The sequence below is a fragment of the Macrotis lagotis genome, chromosome 4 (assembly GCF_037893015.1).
Source record: "Macrotis lagotis isolate mMagLag1 chromosome 4, bilby.v1.9.chrom.fasta, whole genome shotgun sequence".
NCBI classification, from domain to species: domain Eukaryota; kingdom Metazoa; phylum Chordata; class Mammalia; order Peramelemorphia; family Peramelidae; genus Macrotis; species Macrotis lagotis.
The window spans coordinates 258,105,483-258,127,569 of NC_133661.1; the positions used below are offsets into that span (position 1 = coordinate 258,105,483).

Consider the following 22,087-nt stretch of genomic DNA (forward strand, 5'->3'; position numbering starts at 1 on the left):
GAATCTAGGGAACTTGTCCAAATGATGCTTAGGTTTTAAATAGCAGAGTTGCAATTTCAACTAGGGTCTTCCTATTCCAAATCCAATGCTCTTTCCAGAGCTCCATGCTATTTAAAAATCAGTTTTAATATAAAAAAAATCTGCTAGCTTAGCATTATATTGCAATTAGTTAAAATCAGTTGATGTTTTGGGGCATGTATATACATATATATATGTGTGTATATGTATATATATATATATATATATATGTATTTATGTATATAACCTCATGTAGAGTTTATCATTATTAAAGGTAACCTGATAATTACATTGTTGTACATGTTTCATTTATTTGACCTGAAAATGGTAGTCAGAATAGGAATCTGATGGAAAATAAGTGATAAAGTGTATTTCATTTCTTTAAGGTGGGAAGATCCACAGAGAGCCCTATAGACTTTGTGGTAACAGACACAATTTCTGGTTGTCAAAACAATGATGAAACCCAGATCACACAAAGTACCATATCCAGGTTTGCCTGTCGGATTGTCTGTGATAGGAGTCCACCATATACAGCACGAATTTTTGCAGCAGGATTTGATTCTTCCAAAAACATCTTTCTTGGTGTAAGTATTATTAATACCTGGATTGTATGGAAGCAGAATCAGTTATCATTGTCATAGATAAACATGTTGTATTAATAAATAATTTGCTTAAAACCATGATTACATTTTAAAGTTTTGGTTCTTTAGTTTGTTTTTAAAGGAAAATATTGTATTCTGCTAATAAAATTAGGAGAGTTTATTTCAGAGAAATTGTAAAATGTTAATGAATATGATAAGTACAGCATATTTTCCCCTTGCACAAAGCTAAACTTTTTGTGTAGTTTCTATTGTATCAAAGACATTTGTACTCAGAATCTTTGGAATAACTAACTCTGGTTTAAAAGAAAAGAATTGTGACCAAAGTGATAGGATCATAGATTTAGAACTCAAAGCATTTTAAAATTTAATTGCCACTAATTAAAATTTTAAGCTGTCTAATTATCCATGCCTTAGTTTTCTGTTCTGAATAGGAGAGTTAACATTTGCTCTCTTCCTATTTTGCTATCTCCCAAGATAATTGTAAAAATTATGATTATATAGAAAGAATTTTGTGATCCTAAAGTGACAAGTACGTAACTCTATTAGCATTTCATTATACACTTGACAACCATTTGTCCATTTTATTTTATCTAATGCTCAGGTTAAATTAATTTATTTTTAGAATGTTATTGGTTGCCTAACTAAACACAAAATAAGAATTAAACTGGGGGGGGGCACTTGTAACCCATGTACTTTTAAAGTAAGGTTGATTTTCATTCCCATTGGTGTGCTGTGTATCGTGTACAGGAAAAGGCTGCAAAATGGAAGAATCCTGATGGACACATGGATGGACTAACTACAAATGGTGTTCTAGTAATGCATCCAAAAGGAGGATTTACAGAAGAATCCAAGCCAGGAGTATGGCGTGAAATTTCAGTTTGTGGAGATGTATATACACTGCGAGAAACAAGATCAGCCCAGCAAAGGGGAAAGCTAGTGAGTTAAAGAAATACTATCCTATAAAGAGTAATTATGAAGATCATTACTTGAGATTCATGAAATATGTTTATGCAGTTATTACATATATACATAAATGTTTACCTATATATGTATATTTACAAATATATGTTTATATGCATATGAGAGAGGGAGAGAACATGTGTATACTCATGTTTTCATTGTTTTTGTTCTGAAGAAATGCTGGTCTTCATATCCCATAACACTTAGCATAGGATCTTGCATATTGTATGAATACTTAATAGACATTTATTGTCTCAGTGATTCTGTGGTCCTCTATTGAGCCTGATAGTATTAGTTTTTAGTTTTATTATCTAAACATTTTAAACTGTAGGGTGATAGAAAGGTGGGGAGCAAGGTAGTGACAATTCATTATTAGTGCTTCCATTTAATTTTAATGATTCTAGGCACATCCTAAAGTCAACTGTGGTATGAGTTCACCACAGGCACTTCAGTTTTCTCCTTAGTCAGGGCTTTAATATTAATTCGTTTCAACATAAAAATGTGTGCCAAGACAAGGCAAGTATTTATTTAGCACCTGCTATATGCTAAGTTCTGGGAATATAAAGAAAGGTAAACATAGCTCCTCTTCTCAAGGAGCTAATCATTGTCTTGTGGAGGTGAGACCATGCAGGCAGGCACAAACAAGCCCATCTGCATGAGAAATTGGAGGTGAGCTCAGAGGGAAGGCACCAGCCACAATGAGAAGCAGGAAAAGTTTATTGTGGAAAGTAGTACTTTAACTGTGACTTGGAGGAAATCGGTGAAGCCAGGAGACAAGAGATGAGGAGATGAAAATGTCTGCACTTGGTAGAGGGATTATTATGTTCAAGGAACAGCCATGTCACATGGATATCTTTCCTTATCCATGGTCCTTATCTAGCAACCTCCTCATTACCCAAATGTCACTTGGGCCTCTTTACAGTGATGGCAGATACAAAAATCTACAGTAATTAAAATTAAGAATAAGTAAATCTTTCCAGATATTGATATATTCTCAATCCTATTTCCTTATATCAGCTCCCCTGAATCTGCAATATAACAGGGTAATTGACTTCAGTGACATGTATACTCATAAATAATTAACTCTTAACTCTATTCCTGGGACTTGTTCTGCTTCAGGGCTCTGGAGTCCTCTATGTTACTGTAAACATCAGATAAAAATTGATGATTAGGAGTTTGGATGATGATTTCTGACATTACTTTTCATTTGTAATCTAGTTCAGATAAATTTGCAGATTAAATAGAAAATGGTGACTTTCTGGATCCTGGTGGAATTTATACTTTTGAAAGTAGTCTGCTAAATTTCCAGGATATTTGTTTGCTATATCACTGCTAGATAGTCTGTAATGTTCTTACTGTGTAAAACCATTCCTAGTTAGACACTCTTTAGTGCTGCATATGATTTTTTCTCTGTGTTGTCCGACAAAGCATTTAATATATTTTGTCACATTGAGAATGATATTAGTAACACATCATCTGTGTATCTTCAGCATTACAAAAATGATAACAGTATAGATGGAAGCCTTTATTTGATGGATGTAATCCTTTGAAACATACATATATGAAGCTGCTTAGAGATTTGGGCTCACTTTAGTGAAAAATTTAATATTTCAAATTTTCTTTTATTTGGCTAGTTAACTTTTGATATTTCTTTTTGTTTGTTTTTGTTTTTTTTAGATTTTTGCAAGGCAAATGGGGTTAAGTGGCTTGCCCAAGGCCACACAGCTAGGTAATATTTCTTTATAAAAAATAACGGAAGAATATAGATATGTTTAAATCTCTAAAGTATGCTAAAATTAAATGAATTATTTTAAAATACTTTTCCTAATTTAGTCTTACTTTTCATGTATATTAATATTTCATTTTTGTAAGACATGTATATTTTAGCTTCCTCTTTTAACTCATAATTGTCTTAAATGGTTAAAAATACAGGATCCTAGTATCAATCCATTATTCTGGCAAAAATAGGAAATTTTGAATTGTGCAGAATTGTTGAGGCTTTATCTTTTCTTAGACAAATATTGCCCACTACACTGTATTCTTTCTTAGTGTAAAAATCATATTTCCTTTACAGATATATTGGTTCTCCTTAACTACATTAAGGGAGGAAAATGTCCAGAATGACAATGGCTATAATAAATCACATCTAGAATATTGTGCTCAGTTCTAGATGCCACATTTTAGGAAAGACATGACATATTGGAACATATTTAGAGGAGGCCAACTATCTGGGAAAAGGAATCCATAAGTATGGTTCATCTGAAGGATTTAGCTATTTAAGTTGAAAATTAGAATATTTGTATCTTGTCTTTTATCTGCCAAATATTTGAAGGGATTTTTCTGTTTGGTCTCAAAGGGCAGAACCAGGAGCACAAGTGGATGTTACAGAGGCAATTTTTAGTTCATAATATAAGGGAAATTTTTCCAGTGGTTTTGGCTGTCCAGAAGCAAAATGTGTTTCCCTTGAGAGAGAGTTCCCCAGTGCTGTTGGTCTGCAGGCAGAAACTGTATAACCACTCTCCAGAGATATTGTAGGAGAAAAGATTGGTATAGATATGAACTGAACTTCCTTCCAATTCTCAGATTTATCAGTCTTCATTTCTTAATGATCATCAAATGGATTTGTCACTTCTCTCTTTTTTTGAAGTAGAATTATAGTTATGTAAGTGTGTGAATGTGTGTTTATATGCATAAATGTGTGTGTGTATATATAAGTCATTTATAGCTGGGTGCATCTTAAAATAACGGATTTCCATATTGGGCTAGCAGAATAAATTAAGAGTTTTTGAATGAATGAATGAAAGTCCTTTTTTAAGCATTGACTTTGGACAGAGCACTATGCTCAGTACTGGAGATGTAGACAGAAAAGCTCAGTAGTGCCTGCAGTCCAGAAACTCTGGGTGTAGCTGCAATGTTGATAAAAGAAGCCCTGTGGTCCTTAGTGTGCAGCAGCAAAGCAGATGGAAATATATGTTATCACTGTCATTCTCATTGATAAAATCTTATTGAGCTGTTTGGTGATGGCAGTGGCAACTGGCAAGTGAGGAACCAGGAGCTGCAACCCCTTCAGAGATGGTTACTAGCTTGCAACTCAACTGGAAGCAAGGTCTTGTTTAGGAAGATCTGCTGCTCCTGGGGCTCTTTGATTCCACCTGCCAGACGGTTGGTCAACAGTTGATGTTGATAGTGCCTGAGAGGGTGAACTCCCTTCAGTGATGATGCAGGGACAGTCAGGAGTGTTGGAAGGCTGATTCCATGTTCTTCCTTCAAAATATGGCTCATACCTCATCTTCAAAAAAGCTTTATGCTTGTGGGGCAGCTAGGTGGTGCAGTGGAGCACTGGCTCTGGAGTCAGGAGTACCTGAGTTCAAATAGGCCTCTGACACTTAATAATTACCTTAGCTGTGTGACCTTGGGCAAGCCACTTAAAGCTTTTTTTTTTTTAAGGTTTTTGCAATTGGTTTAAAGTTGTGATGCCAATTAATTTGTACCTCTTTCTTTCATTAAACATTGTGTGTCAAATACTTTCTTTGCTAAGAGCTAGTGATCAAAGATAGGCAAAAATAGTCCTTACTCTGAAAGAGGTCAGGATCTAGTGGGGAAGTGACCTGGAGCCAACTGTGTACATTTAACAAAACAGGAGGTCCTCCCAGAGGAAAGGCTCTTTGGACTTAGGTTGCTCTGTTAATATGACCTTTACTTTTCTTTTGTCTTGTGTTTCTTTTGTCAATGTGAGGATTAAAACCTAGTTGGTGATTCTAGGTGGTGCAGTAGGTAAGAGCAATGGCCTTGGAGTCAGGAGGACCTGACTGTTCAAATCTCACCTCAGACACTTGCCACTTACTAGCTGTGTGACCTTGGATGATTCACTTAACCCTGATTGCCTTGCATCCATGACTGGCCACTGGATCCAGATGGCTTTGGAGGAGAAAATGAGGTTGGTGACTTAGCACAGCACCCTCTCATTCAAATCCAATTCACATGCTTGTCATGGTATCTTTGATCATGGTCTTCTTTGAGAACGAAGGACCAACAGCAGCAGTTCCACCACTTTAGTACAGACTCTCATCTCCTTGGGTGCTTGCTATTGATTCAAGCTACCTTTAACCAGTATTTCTTGCAGTGCCATCTTTTATACCACCATTAGATTAACCTTCCTAAAAATATCATGTTACTCATGTCACTCTCTTACTCAAAAATCTTCAATTGTTCCCAAGCACATACCCCTCAGCCCCATCCCTACCATTCATTTTACTTATCCAGTGAGGTCATGTAAAAAAGGTAGAATGGTAGAACTTTTAAAAACTGGGTGATCAGAACTCTGCTAATTTCTCCTTGGGTGACCTTAAGCAGATCACTTAACAGATATCTTAGGCTTATGTTTCTTTAACAGCAACAAAAAGGAGACCAACTACATTATATCAAATGTCTCTTCTATCCCTTAAACCTATAAACAACTTTAGCCTAGCATTCACAGTTCTCTATAATGTAGTCCCAACTTGCAAGAACTCTCTAGTCAACCAAGGAATTTCCCCCAAATTAGAAGCATATTTCCAAGCACCGGCCCTGGAGTCAGGAGTACCTGGGTTCAAATCCGGTCTCAGACACTTAATAATTACCTAGCTGTGTGGCCTTGGGCAAGCCACTTAACCCCATTTGCCTTACAAAAAAAAAAACCTAAAAAAAAGTATATTTCCCTTATAATTTTTCATATGTGGAGGAAATATGCTTGTTTGGGGAAATTCATATATGTGTGTGTGTGTGTGTGTGTGTACACATGTGTGTATATATATGTGTGTGTGTGTGTGTGTGTGTGTATATATATAATGTTTTAAAAGAGTTAATAAAGGAGGTTTACTTGGCTATAACATTAAATCAGGAACTTCAAACTTAGCATGTGTAGAAGTAGCCTCTCCTTTATCTCAATATAAAAATGTGGCTGGTCAAGAGATCAAGGAGTTTTGCCTTTGTTGGGAGACTAGCTACCTCCAAAATCTGAAGTGCTCTGAATAGGCCTTTTTTATGCTCTTAGATGAGAACAAGAAGTAATAACCAGAAGTAAGGGAAGTCAGCTTGAGTCTGAAACCACTGGGTCAAATGAGTTTTGAGGTCAGCTTTGTCCTCTATGAGCCCAGGTTGGAGAGAAAGGGGAAAAATTCTGAATGTTAATCTTCCCCTAGTTTAATCTCCAATTTAAATGATTTTAGAATTTTTCCTGGACATTCTTCCTGATGTAGGCCAGTACTAAAGGGACAAAGAGGAGAAAAAAAGAAAAAGTTTATTTAAAAAGGAAAAATGAAACAGCAACAATAACATTCCAAATTTATAACCACAAAGGAAAAAAACTAAAAGCCCTACATCCCAGACTTTATCTATCCCCTTTCCTTTGAATGGATTAAGTTTCAAAACTCAGAGATTATTCTATATTCCATATTGTAGGTGGTGCCAAATCTTTGTAGTTCACAAAGGATTTCCTAATAGAGAATTTTGTAATAGAAAGGATGATAAGAGCAGCAAAAATGATGACACCTCTAGCATTATCAACAGTGCTTCACCATACATCAGCCTCATTCCTTTATATTTCTTTTGATTCTTTTATTACACAGTTTTATATACTGTGTTTTTTTTATTAAAAGTTCATTTTTCTCAAGCCAAAATAGTAGAGAGATGACAGGTACAGTTCTAAAGTCTCCTGATCTTCCATTATAAATAATATGAAACAAACCTCTTGACAAAAATCTGACTGACAAAACCCAGAGAGAAAAGCCAGGAAAAGAACATCTACCTCAGGATTTGTCTTCCAAGATCTTGGGTGAGTCCAGGTACAGAGGATAGACTCTGCCAGGAGCACAGGATCAATGAGAGTTTGGGAGCCTGGATTAGCCTAGCCTGAGATTAGCATGATTAGTCGTGGGGCTGGAGCCCAGGAACCTGATCGGGGGCGGGGCTCGAGTCTGATCAACTGCGGAGCTTGGGTCAACTAGGGAGCAGAGGCATTAGTGGTGGAGTTGACCTTCTGGAGCTCTCCAGAAGGGCTGGAGGGAGATTTCCATTGTGGAAGAGCTGCAAACATCAATCCCTGGGCTTCTCTGGGTCAGGAGGAACTCAAGAGTCCACACCTCCATGTCAGCTGAAGCCTCTTACCAGAACAAACACAATTATAGACTATTTCTGCCCCAGGCACAGCTGTGTGAGCAGCATAATCACATCAGCTGACAATAGGGAGAGTGATCAGCTCACCCCAGGGTATAGCCCACCATTGATCAAAGACAAAAGTATTTAACAGCTTCGACCACTCCCTCCAGGCCAAGGGAGAGAGGGCCTCAATCAAGGTCACAGACACTCCAGAGAAAGCAATCTGCACCCTCTACTAGCCAGCTGGAGCTATTACACTCTGTGAGCAAAACCACTAGCACTTTCTACTGGCCAGCTGGAGGTAATACACTCAGTGAGTAAGGCCTCTAGGAATCTCAACACTAAACCTCTGAACCAGCCCCTCCCCAACACAAGGTCTTAGTAAAATGAAAAAAAAAAGGCCAGAAGAAAGGGGGGGATCCATAGAAAAATTCTTAGAAGGAAAAGACCCTAACTCAGAGAGACCTAGAACCTCTGAGGAGAATATGATCTGGTCTCCAGCACAGAAAGACTTCATTGAAGAAATCAGGAATGAGTTTAAATTTGGGAGAGACAATTAAAACCTTGCAACAAAAAACCAAATCATTAGAAAATACAATTGGACAAATGCAAAGAGAAAATAATTCTCTCATTTGTCAAATGGAAAACTCTTTCAAAAATAGAATGGACCAGTTGGAAAAGGAGTTGCAAAAGGTAAATGAAATAAATTCTTATCTAAAAAAAAGAATGGAGTCTGTGGAAACTAATGACTTCATGAGACAGCAAGAATCTGTTAAAAAATAAAACAAAAATAGAAGAAAATGTAAAATACCTCATCAGCAAAACCACTGAGTTTGAGAATACATCAAAAAGGGACAACCTAAGAATTATTAATCTTCCTGAAAACATTGAAGAGGAAAAAAAAGCCTGGACTTAATATTATAGGATTTAGTGATAGAAAATTGCTTGATATCATGGAACTAGAGGGCAAAATACTTGTTGAAAGAATACATCGATCCCCTCCAGAAAGGGATCCTAAAATGAAAACACAAAGGAAGGTTGTGACCAAATTCCAGAACTATAAGATAAAAGAAAAAATCCTGCAAACAGCCAGAAAAGAAACAATTTAAATACCAAGGAGCCACAGTAAGGATTACGTAGGACCTGGCTGCATCAAAATTAAGGGATTGAAGGGCCTGGAATGAGATATTCCAAAGAGCAAGGGAGCTTGGAATGTAGCCAAGAATCCACTATCCAGCAAAGCTGAGCCTTCACTTTCAGGGGAAAAGAAAAGATGGACATTTAATGAAATGGAAGAATTCCAACAAATCCTCATGAAAAGACCAGAGCTAAATATACAATTTGGACATCAAACTGGAGGTTCAAGAGACACATGAAAAGGTAAAAGGGGGGGGGGGGGTACACTGTTATCCAGTCAGTTGAAACTGGCTATATCCCAGCATGGGAAAAATATTCTCATAACTCTTGAGAATTGTAACTAACAGAGAGACTATACCTAGCCAGAAGTGATAAATATCCATGAGACTGCTACCCAATTGGATGAAACTGGCTATAACCATACTTGGGAGAAAGACTCTAATATCTCTCAAGAATTGTAATTCTATTAGAGAGATTATACTTAGCCAGAAGTAATGGATACTCAGGATTTTCTATAACTCAGAATGATTTAAAAACTGTTTCTCCTTTAAAGGGGGGACAGGGAGGAGACTGGCGGATGGAGGGGATTGAATGGAGATAAATCTCATTACATTAAGAGGTACAAAAGACCTATTGTAATAGAGGGGAAGAAGGGAGGAGATGACAAACATGTGAATCTTCCTCTCTTTAGATTTGACTTAAACTTAATTTATTTAAACTCAGTTAACTTAAATATCTTACCTTTCAATTATTAAAAGGGGGAAAGGGGACAGGGGGATGGAGACAGGGAGGGGGGAAAAGGGGAGAACTTAAAAGGAAAGGAAGGGAAAAGGGAGAAAAAGGAAAAGGGGAAAGAAAGAGAAGAGATGCATATTGGAGGGCAAATACATTGAAGGTTCCATTATTCAGAAACAAAACACTGGAGAATATGGATAAGGTGGTGGTGGGGTGGAATACAACCAGAGGGAAGATAGCATAAAGGGTAATAAAGAGTTAGTAATTATAACTTTAAATGTGAATGAGATGAACTCTCCCTTAAAATATAAGTGAATAGCAGAGTAGATTAAAAACCAGAATGCTGTAATACGCTGCTTACAAGAAACTCATTTGAAACAGAGAGATATATACAGAGTAAAGGTAAAAGACTGGAGCAAAATATATTTTGCTTCAGCTGAAGTGAAAAAAAAAACAAGGGTAGCAATCCTTATCTCAGACAAAGCAGCTGGAAAATAGTGTTAAAAGAGATGAGAAATGAAACTATCCTCCTAAAAGGTACCATAGACAATAAAGTGATTACAGTACCGAATATGTATGCACCCAATTTTATAGAATCCAGATTCTTAGAGGAGAAGCTGAAAGAACTACAGGAAGACATAGACAGCAAAACTCTACTAGTGGGACACCTCAACCTTCCACTCTCAGATTTAGATAAATTGCATCATAAAATAAACAAGAAAGAAGTTAAGAACGTAAGTAGATTGTTAGAAAACCTAGACATGATAGACTTAGGGAGAAAATTGAATGGGGATAGCAAGGAATATACCTTTTTTCTGCAGTACATGGCACTTACACAAAAATTGACCATGTACTATGGCATTAAAAAATATAATAATCAATTGCAAAAAGGCAGAAATAGTGAATATATCTTTCTCAGATCATAATGCAATAAAAATTATATGCAGTATTGGACCAGGGAGATATAAAACCAAAACTAATTGGAAGCTAAATAACCTCTTTTTAAAGAATGAATGGATCAAACAAAAAATTATAGAAAGAATTACAATATCTTATCCTAGATAAGATAGATACAAAAACCTATGGGATTCAGTCAAAAGTGACTATCAGGGATAATGCCACAAACCTATCAGAAATTATTTACATGCTTACATGAATAAATTAGAGAAAGAGGAAATCAATAAACTAAATATGCAACTAAAAAAATTAGGGAAAGAACAAATTAACCCCCCCTATTAAGTGCCAAATTGGAAATTCTAAAAATTAAAGGAGAAATTAATAAAAGCAAAAGCAAAAAACTATTGAATAAAACCAAAAGTTGGTTTTATGAAAAAACCAATAAAATTGATAAACCTCTGATCAATTTAATATAACAAAAAAAAGAAAGAAGAAAACCGAATTGCTAGTATCATAAATGGAAAAGATGAATTCACCACCAATGAAGAGGAAATTAAAGTAATAATTCAGAATTATTTTGCCCACCTCTACTACCAATAAATTTGACAATCTACATGAAATGGATGAATATTTACAAAAATATGTTGCCCAGGTTAAATGAGGAGGAAATTAAATACCAAAACAACCCCATCTCAGAAAAAGAAATTCAACAAGCCATCATTGAACTCCCTAAGAAAAAATCTCCAGGGCCTGATGGATTCACAAGAGAATTCTACCAAGCATTTTAGAAGCAATTGGTTCCAATTCTATATAAACTCTTTGGAAAAATAGGTGAAGACAGAACTCTGCCTAACTCTTTCTATGACATCAATATGATGCTGATACCTAAACCAGGAAGAGTTAAAACAGAGAAAGAAAATTATAGACCTATCTCCCTGATGAATATAGATGCAAAAATCTTAAATAAAATCTTAGCAAAACGATTACAACAAGTTATCACTGGGATAATACATTATGATAAAGTTGGATTTATCCCAGGACTGCAGGGTTGGTTCAATATTAGGAAAAATGTTAGTATAATCAATTATATCAACCACAAACCTATCAGAAATTATATGATCGTATCAATAGATGCTGAAAAAGCTTTTGACAAAATACAGCACCCATTCCAGTTAAAAACACTAGAGAGTGTAGGAATAAATGAACTATTCCTTAGAATAATTAGCAGGATATGTCTGAAACCATCAACAAGCATTATATTCAATGGGGAAGAGGCTAGAGGCATTCCCAATAAGATCAGGGGTGAAACAAGGGTGCCCATTATTACCACTGCTATTCAATATTGTATTAGAAATGTTAGCTTCAGCAATAATAGAAGAAAAGGGGGAGCAGTTTATGACTAAGGAAGAGATGGAGAACATCACTAAAAGCAAACTAGATGACTTTGATTACATTAAATTAAAAAGCTTTTGCACAGAGAAAACCACTGTAACCAAGATCAAAAGAAATGTAGTAAACTAGGAAACAATCTTTACTGCTAGTATTTCTGACAAAGGACTCATTTCTAAAATATACAGAGAACTAGGTAAAAAAAAAAAAAGTCATTCCCCATTTGACAAATGTTCTAAGGATATGCAAAGGCAATTTACAGATGAGATCAAAGTGATCCATAGTGCTATGAAAAATTGCTCTAAATCATTACTTATTAGAGAAATGCAAATTAAAGCATCTCTGAGGGTACCACCTCACACCTCTCAGACTGGCCAAAATGACCAGAAAGGATAATGATCATTGTTGAAAGGGATGTGTAAAATCTGGGACACTAATACATTGTTGGTGGAACTGTGAACTCATCCAGCCTTTCTGGAGAGCTATTTGGAATTATGCCCAAAGGGCAACAAAAAATGTGCATATCCTTTGATCCAGCAATATGTCTGTACCTTGAAGAGATGATGAAAAAAGGGTAAAAACATCACTTCTACAAAAATATTTATAGCAGCCCTGTTTGTGGTGGTAAAGAATTTGAAATCAAGTAAATATCCTTCAATTGGGGAATGGCTTTAGCAAACTGTGGTATATGTATGTCATGGAACACTATTTCTATTAGAAACCAGGAAGGATGGGAATTCAGGGAGGCCTGGAAGGATTTGCAATGAACTGATTCTGAGCAAGATGAACAGAACCAGAAAAACATTGACAGCAACATGGGGGTGATGGTCAACTTTGAATGTACTTCCTCATTCCATCAATGTAACAATCAGGGACAATTTGGGGCTGTCTGCAATGGAGAATACCATCTGTATCCAGAGAAAGAACTGTGAAGTTTGAACAAAGACCAAGGACTATCATCTTTAATTTAAAAAAAAATTGATATCTTATTGTCTATTCTTGCTATCTCTTATACTTTATGTTTCTTCTTTAAGGATATGGTTTCTCTATCATCACATTCAATTTGGATCAATGTATACCATGGAAAAAATGGTAAAGACTGGCAAATTGCTATCTCTGGCAGGTTGGGGTCAGGGAAGTAAAATTAGGGGAAAATTTGTAAAACTCAAAATAAATAAAATCTTTTTTTTTAAAAAAGGTTCATTTTTCCCTGGTAGGCTTAAACTTAGGTTTGCTGAGTATATTATTGTTGGTTACCAGCCTATATTGTTCGCTTTCTGTATTATTCTGAGCTATCCACTCCTATAAAGGCTTGTCTTCTAAGTCTCTTGTGATCCTAACTTGATTCATCACTTCTTGAATTCTTTTTTTTTTTTGACCTGGAAGTTCTTTCTTTTGGCTTTAATAGTCCTAGGACTTTTTTATTTTGGAGTTTCTTTCTAGGAAGTGAGTGATTAGTGGATTCTTTAAATTTTCACTATTTCCTCTGGTTCTAAGGATCTGGGTATTTTTCTTTCATATCTTGAAATATGAAGTCTAGCCTCATTTTTCTTTTTTTTCCTTTCATAGATTTTACAAAATTAAATGATTCTAATGTATACACATAGCCTAGTACTTTTTGTTCAGTTAAGGTTAGGAAAGCAATGGCTAATAGTACTGGAACAAAATATAATACTAAGTTGATGATAAACATCTATTAAGGAGAGGAGTTGAACCTCTGATTATAAAGGCTTAAGTTTTATGCAGTTACCACCTTTAATAGCTCTTTTCTAGAGCATGTTACATATTGAATTAAAATATTATGATTATTTTATATATTGATTCTAAGGCTTCTTAAGTAATGTTGGCCTTATTTCTCCTGTCCTTTTGTTCTGGGAGAAATAACAATACAGATAGAAACCAACCTGAATTTCTCTGATCTGAACTCAGATCACATAGGACTTTAATTGCGGAACAAACGAAACATTAATAGCAGTTGCACAATTTGGATGTTCTGATCCAACATCGAGGTCATAAACCCTAGTTGTTGATATGGGCTCTCAAATATACCTAGGGTAACTTGGTCTGTTGATCAAAATATGGGTCAATTACTGGTAGTCATACACTTCAATTAGTAAGATCTAAGTTATATCATTCGGAGCTTTTTTGCACTCCGAGGTCACCCCAACCAAAGGCTATAAATTGCTTTTCATGTTTTTAGTTCCTTAGTGTTATAGCAGGTTGAATAAATTTATGGGTCTTAAGCTCCACAGGCTCTTCTTGTCTTGTACATTTATCCCCGCCTCTGCATAGGGAGGTCGGTTTCACTGATCTGATAAATAATAAGAGACAGTTAAACCCTCGTGATGCCATTCATATAAGTCTATTTAAAGGATGAGTAATTATGCTACCTTTGCACAGTCAGGATACCATGGCCCATTGAAGTTAAACTCACTGGGCAGGCAGTGCCTCTAATATTTAATATGCTAGAGGTGATGTTTTTGGTAAACGGGTAGGATTTTAGGTTTCCAAGTTCCTTTTATTCTTTTTTAATCTTTCCTTTAAAGTAATGCACGCATGTGTTGGGTTAGGAATTATTTTAATAGGTGGCTAGTGTTACCGTTGCATCTGTTGTTTTGTTAATTATTAGTGGATTTTCTGTTATTAATTTAGGCTAGTGCAAGGAGAAAATTTTTAATGTTGCTGATATTAGCATTATGTCTTCTATAAAAATATAGACTCATCCAATATTGTTTTAGGGATTTTGAAAGTTTAAAGGTATTAAGATATTTTAATGTTTGAGCTTTAATGCTTTCTTAATTGATGGCTGCTTTTAGGCCAGCTATAGTTATAATTTGATGATTATCCTCTAAATAAGTTTGTTTACATAATTAAAAGAGTTGTCTCCCTTTTGATTAACTTTTTTTAGGGTTTTTTTTTTTTTTGCGAGGCAAATGGTGTTAAGTGGCTTGCCCAAGGCCACACAGCTAAGTAATTAAGTGTCTGAGGTCAGATTTGAACCCAGGTACTCCTGACTCCAAGGCCGGTGCTCTATTCACTGCGCCACCTAGCTGCCCCTTGATTAACTTTTAAACTTAAATTTAGTTTGTAAGTTCATGAGTTAAATTTAAAGTTGAACTTAAATTCTTATTTTGGATAACCAGCTGTCTTTAAAGTTCGATAGGCTTTTCACCTCTACTATAAAATCTTCTCACTATTTTGCTACATAGACGAGTTGGCTCTAGCATGCTGTTTTATAGTAGCTCATTTAATTTTGGGGAGATGGGTGTAATTCTTTTTGTCTAGTTTAACTAGCTAAATCATTATGCAAAAGGTACAAGGTCAGATCTTTGCTTATTTTTGCTTTAAATCCTTTAATTTTTTTCCTTTGTGGTACTTTCGTTATTGCTCCTAAGTTTCTTTTGTATCACCTATGCTAGGTAAAATAATGTTTTTAAAGTAAAACTAAATAGATGTCATATTAATTGATAAGTTTTAGATTAGCTCAAAATGGTCAGGGTTAATTGAAATCTTTTAGTTGTAAGCTAAATGCTTTAAGTTTAAGCTACATTTTGATACCCCAAGTTCACTTTCCAGTACATTTACCATGTAATGACTTTTCTCTTTATTATTTTTGTCAAATTATTTATAATTTGGTATAGGATCAAGGAGGGTAACTGGCAGTTGTGTGCACACCACACCCTATTGCCTATTTCAGTTAAGCACTCTGTTCTTAATTTACTACTAAATCCTCCTTCAAGCATCTCTATTTCATTAGATGATTTAATTCTCCCAAGTAGAGAATGTAGCCCATTGCTTTCCCTTTCATGTGTTACACCTTGACCTAGCATTTTTATGGCTAATAATCATGCTTTTTTGTACCTATGCAGACTGATGATGGCGGTATATAGACTGTATTGGCAAGAAGAGCTGAGGTATTTCGGGGTTTATTGGTTATAGAACAGGCTCCTCTAGATGGGTTTAGGGCACCGCCAAGTCCTCTTGAGTTTTAAGTATTGGCTGGTAGTTCTCTGGTGAGTTATTTTGTTGTTTAGTAACTTAGGTTTAAGGCTAAGCATAGTGAGGTATCTGATCCCAGTTTGTACCTTAGCTGTCATGTGTTCAACAGAATTAAAGTCACTTTAGTGGTATTTTTAGCACTAGCTAGAATGTATTACAGTTTAGTCAAATATTAACTTTATTGTAAAAATTTGTTTAAACATACTTTATGCTGTCAGTCTGTTAATTTGGGGTAATCGTATGACTGTGGTGGCTGGCACAAAATTTATCAACCCTGTATAATTATGACTTAGTCAAACTTTCTTTTATGGCTTAATGTTAGTCACTGCTGTTTCTCGTGGGGGTGTGCTTAAGCAAGGTGTAATGGACTACTAAAAGTGTTCCTGATACCAGCTCCTTTCAACTTGAATAATATTAGTTTTGAGGGCATTCTCACAGGTAGGCAGAAACTTCCATGTGTAGGTCTAATTAAAATTAATAGAAAGGCTAGAACCAAACCTTTGTGTTTATGGGACTTATTAAAGTCCATCTAAGCATTTTCATGGTTTTGTTTTGATTTAAAATTTTCTGTTTTTAAATTATGTTTATATTCTATGTCAGTATTAAAATAGTTTTTTGACTAAAAATATTTGAGTATTTGTTTTTTACTGATATATAATACTAATAGTGTGTGTGTGTGTGTGTGTGTGTGTGTGTGTGCTTCTGCTTCCTTTGGGCTTAAGTGCTCAGCTAAGGTAAGTCATCCGGTGTGGGGGTTTGACGGAAAAAGATTTAGTTTAGTAAGGCAGTAGGGGGTTTAATGAATATAAATCATATTTATATTTGTTAAATTATTATAAATTTGCATGTGAGCTCTGTGTGTGTGAGATATCTGTGTGGGGGGTATATAATAATATATTTCTTTATATATATTTACATCTTATAATCATTGATTTATTATCCTCTAGAAATAATTGAAATTATATATTATCCACATATCTAATAAGTTACTGTACTTAACCTTAATAATTGTTCACTCGAAGTCTTTATGGGATTCATTTTCTTTTGAATACAGTATATGTTCGTCAACATTAAATGTCAGTCAACAATTTTATTGGTGAATTTCCAGACTCCCACCCAGTTGATAAACCACCCCCAAATAAAATCCCCCGTAACGCCTATTACGATCATTAAGATGCTGCGATTATGAGACCAACTGCATTTATGTCATCACATATACCTCTATGAAAAGCATATTTTAGCTGAGATAGGGATGAATGGTCCTGAAGTAGCAACCAATAGTAAGTAAAGTCATTTTAAGTTCGACGCCAATTAATGGGCTTGCTCTGAAGGATGTTGTGCCTTATGATGGCTGGATGGTGGTTTCCTGTGAGATATGGATAAAGGTACTCTTAAAGGTGGTGATATGCTAGAGGAATAAGATAAATGATCTATCTTTCATTGATAATGTCTATGTACTCCAACAATATATATTATGTAATATTAAGAATATAATGTATTATGTAATATTAAGGATATAATATATATTAGAATCTCAGATCACATAGGACTTTAATCATTTTTTATATGAAATACCTTACACTTCTATTTTTTTTACCAGTCTCTCTATTTTATTTTTTTTTTAATTTTTCTTGCTCCTAGAGCTCCTAAATTCTGCATGGTCCATTCTAATTTTTTTAAGAGTATCTTGTTTCTTGATTAAGGTTTTGTTCCTTGGACTGAGCTATTCTTTTTCTAATTCTTTCTTCCATAGCTCTGGTTTCTTTTCTAATTGTTTTCTCTAGCCTTCTCATTTCATTTTTAAATAATTTTAGCTCTTTTTTTGGTAAGTCTTACTTCTTCTATTCCAGGAATTCTTGTGCCCAAGCTATAATTTTCTTTGAGACTTTGCAGCTGGAAGGTTTAGAGTCATCTTATGGATTTCTGTCTTGGATATTCATATTACCACAATAGTTCTTTTTGATGAAATTCTTTTTTGTCTTTTCTTCCAGCCTTACTTCCTATTTGGACTTTGTGGTAGGACCAGGCTCTGCATACTTTTATTTTTTTAATTTTTAATTTTTTCATTTATTAATAGTACAAAACTGAATATCATAAAATACATGTATACATATATTACTTTTCCAATTGATATTTTATTTTTTCCAAATACATAATGTAAGTTTTTCAACATTCATCCTCATGCATATATGCATATGCATATTTTTACATTACATAATTTCCTTCCACCCCCCCTTTCCAACACCCTCCCCTCAGCAGCAAACAGCCCAGTGAATATTGTACATATACATTTGTGTTTAACATGATTACAGGTTAGTCATTTTCTGTATGGATTGTGTAGTATTAAGAGAAAAGAAAGAAAACCAAAGAAAACCATAAGATAGGAAAGAAAAATATAAGAGAAAATTTTTAAAAAGCTAATGTGTAGTGTTCATCCAGATTCTGTAGTTTTTGTTTTGCTTTTGTTTTTCTTCCTGTGGATGTGGATAGCATTGTCTGTAACAGGTTTCCCAGAGTTATCCTAGCTCTGAATTGCTGAAAGAAGTTGCTTCCATCAGGGCTGATCAACTCACAATGTTGTTAATGTGTGCAATGTTCTCTTGGTTCTGCTCCCTTCGCTTAGCATCAGTTCCTGTAATTTGTTCCATGCTTCTCTAGAGCCTGACCATTCATGGTATCCCATGATTCTCATATATATCATAACTTGTTCAGCCATTCCCCAATTGATGAACTTCCCCCCAATTTCTAATTCTTTGCCACTACAAAAAGAGCTGCTATAAATTTTGGAACATGTGGGACTCTTCCTATTTTTTTATAATTTCTTCTGGATGTAGACTTCAAATTGGAATTGCTGGGTCAAAGGGTATGACAGCTATTGCTCTTTGGGCATAGTTCCAAGTTGCTCTCCAGAATGGTTGGATCAGTTCACAACTCCACCAGCAATGTATTAATGTCCCAGTCTTACCACAACCTCTTCAACATTGATCATTTTCCTTTTTTGTCATCTTGGTCAACTGATAGCTGTGAGGTGGAATGTCATAGTTGTTTCAATTTGCATTTCTCTAATCAATGATTTGGAGCATTTTTCATATGATTTTATATAGCTTTAATTTCTTCATTTGAAAACTGCCTCTTCATATCCTTTGACTATTTTGAAGCGATGTTCTATATGTTTTAGAAATGAGACCTTTATCAGAACCCCTAGTTATGAAAACTGTTTCCCAACTTTGTTTTTCTTCTAATCTTGTAAGCAGTGATTTTGTTAACCTTTGTATATTTTTAGATGGAATGACTGTTTGGACTTCATCCTTTTTTTGATTTCCCTTGGAACCTACTGGGTTTTTTTTTAGGGCTTGTGCAAGGCAGATGGGGTTAAGTGGCTTGCCCAAGGCCACACAGCTAGGTAATTATTGTCTGAGGCCATATTTGAACTCAGTTACTCCTGACTCCACCTAGCTGCCCCTCATAGAGTCTTTTAATTGAATCCCTGCCTCCTGTCTCTAACCCATCCTTCACTTGACTGCCAGAATAATTTTCCTAAATAACAGGTTTGAATACAGTACTGCCCTCCCCAACGCAGTATAGTTCAGTGGGTCCCTCTCGCCTCCAGATCAACTGTAAACCCTCAGTTTTAACATTTAAAGCTCTTTACAACTTGGATCCTTCCTTCTGTTCAGTCTGTTGTCCTTTGAACACAACACTCTAGTCTTCCAGTTTGATCCTTTTTGCTGATCACTGTCCATGTCTGAAAGCTTCTTTTTCCACACCTCTGCTTCATGACTTTCCTAGTCTTGCATAGTCCATATCTTGTCCTCCCCCTATGTATGCCTTCCCTTTCAGATTGATTACCTTCCAGTTACACTGAGTATGTTTGTCTTCCCATTGCAATATTAGGTACTTGAAGACAGGGACTATTTTTTTTACCTTGATTTATATCCCCCCTGCTAAGGATAATGCTAAGCATAAGGTGAGTAACTGACTATCCACTGTTAGAAAATGTCTTTCTTATGATGAATTAGAATATGTCTCATGATGTAAAGGGGAAGAAATTAAAGAGATACATTGACGTTTTATCCAAATTACTTCCAAAGGTATTTACCCCTATGTTTTCAATAACAAGAATTTTTTCTTATTTTCTTCTCTGTAGGTTGAAAATGAAACCAATATCCTCCAGGATGGTTCCCTCATCGATCTGTGTGGAGCAACCCTTCTGTGGAGGACAGCTGATGGACTCTTTCACACCCCAACCCAAAAGCACATTGAAGCTCTACGCCAGGAGATCAACGCAGCCCGACCTCAGTGCCCTGTGGGACTGAACACCTTGGCCTTTCCCAGCATCAGCCAGAAAGATGTGGTGGAAGAGAAGCAGCCTTGGGCCTACCTGAGTTGTGGCCATGTACATGGCTATCACAACTGGGGGCACCGCAGTGACACCGAAGCCAATGAGAGGGAATGCCCCATGTGCAGGACTGTCGGGCCCTATGTGCCCCTCTGGTTGGGGTGTGAGGCAGGATTTTATGTTGATGCTGGACCTCCAACTCATGCCTTTACCCCCTGTGGACACGTGTGTTCAGAGAAGTCTGCAAAGTACTGGTCCCTGATTCCACTGCCTCATGGCACTCACGCGTTTCATGCTGCCTGTCCTTTTTGTGCTACACAGCTGGTGGGGGAACAGAACTTTGTAAAATTAATTTTCCAAGGTCCAGTTGACTGATGCTACCTACAATAATATCACTTTAACAAGTTACTGTGAAGATTTTGCCACTAACTGTAGATTTTAATTTTTTTTTATATTGTTAAAGGAGTTGAGAGGGAGTGCTAACAGATTTTGGGAAAAGTGGGATTACAATAGTGACAGATACCTGGAACTTGACAAATATCAGTAATGTCACATTTGTTTAAGCTGCATATTCATTGAAGTTTATTTGATAAATATATTTGTTGTATGTGTTTGTGATTGAATTTTAAATGCTATATTTCATTTTAATCTTGGGTTTTTAACAATTTTTTTCCTTGTAAACTTTGACAGATCTCTAAATAATGCTTTTTTTCAGTATTAGGAGTTTAATCAAAAATTTTTTTAAAACTATTAATTTTCAACCATTAGTATTTAGAATCATAGAATTAGAGCTATAAGGGATTCTACAATCTATCTAGTCCAGCTTGCCTATTTCTTCACAGAAGAGGGAACAGAGCACAAAGTAAGCATCTTGTCCTGGATATACAAATAGTTAATGATGGAGGCAAAATTTGAACCCAAGCCTCAGGAATCCAGAAACCTGTGACACTCTTCCCACATTACTCATTTGCTTTGTCTGCAGAGGTTAATGCAAGTTATAAACATTATATGGAAATGTTTGCTATCCACAATATGGCTATCTACATCAGAGAGACCTGAACCAGATTAAAGTATAATTAGGAAATACTTAACAAAATAAATAAAAAATACAATAGAAAGTAGATCATGTATGTTTTATAAGTTATTAGGTAGGCCTGTAGGGATTATGTATGGTTTAGTGACTCCTGTTTCTATTTGAGTTTGACAGCAGTGATCTACTTGATGTTTTGAAATGAAAATGTGGCATTAAACAATTAACACAGGGAATTGTTTTGATATTGGAAACTTTGTGATCTATTTTTTGTCATGTAAAATTGAGAAAGAAGATTCCAATGTTGGAATGGCTTTTTAAATTTGATTTTCTGAATTTAATTGCTATATGCACATTTGTAGAATAACTTTTGGTATTATAAACAAAAAATTCTCCATAAACTTTTGGTCTGAATTTTGCAGCCTTTTCCTACTATGCACCTTGCATGCCTAGAACTGTTTAATTGATTGAACTGTAACTTCTCTCAAAACTAATTAGCTTAGCATTATTGCAACAGGAGAGATTGTTTGGTTACTATAATATCAAATTTATACACATAACAATCATTTATTGAATTTGAAAAGTTGGGTTTTTGGTTTTTTTAAGTTCACTTGCGTGTTTTTTGGATTTGAATGTATTCAACATTCTATGAACAGAGAGCTCACCTCATACTGAAATGAAACAGTAGATTTTGTTCACTCTACTTCACACCATCTGTCACCTTCTGTCGCAGCATGAGGAATACTGTAAGTTTTGAAAATGTTTGCAAATCAAACTAAATTTAAATATTCGATAAATACAACATCCAATGGTGCTTCTACACAGATAATTTGAAATTTCTGATTT

The 22,087-nt window shown here is 35.4% G+C and overlaps 1 protein-coding gene across 1 annotated transcript in view; it reads left to right on the top strand.

The window, feature by feature from the left end:
* Positions 1-20,619, top strand: part of PELI2 (pellino E3 ubiquitin protein ligase family member 2) — a 142,464-nt gene extending 121,845 nt beyond the window's left edge. Inside the window, exons 4-6 of the mRNA XM_074235886.1 lie at positions 405-602; positions 1,368-1,556; positions 20,020-20,619. Of these exons, the coding sequence (XP_074091987.1) occupies positions 405-602; positions 1,368-1,556; positions 20,020-20,586 (954 nt within the window). The 3' untranslated portion in view covers positions 20,587-20,619. The remainder of the gene's footprint in view (positions 1-404; positions 603-1,367; positions 1,557-20,019) is intronic.
* The last annotated feature ends 1,468 nt before the right edge of the window (positions 20,620-22,087 follow it).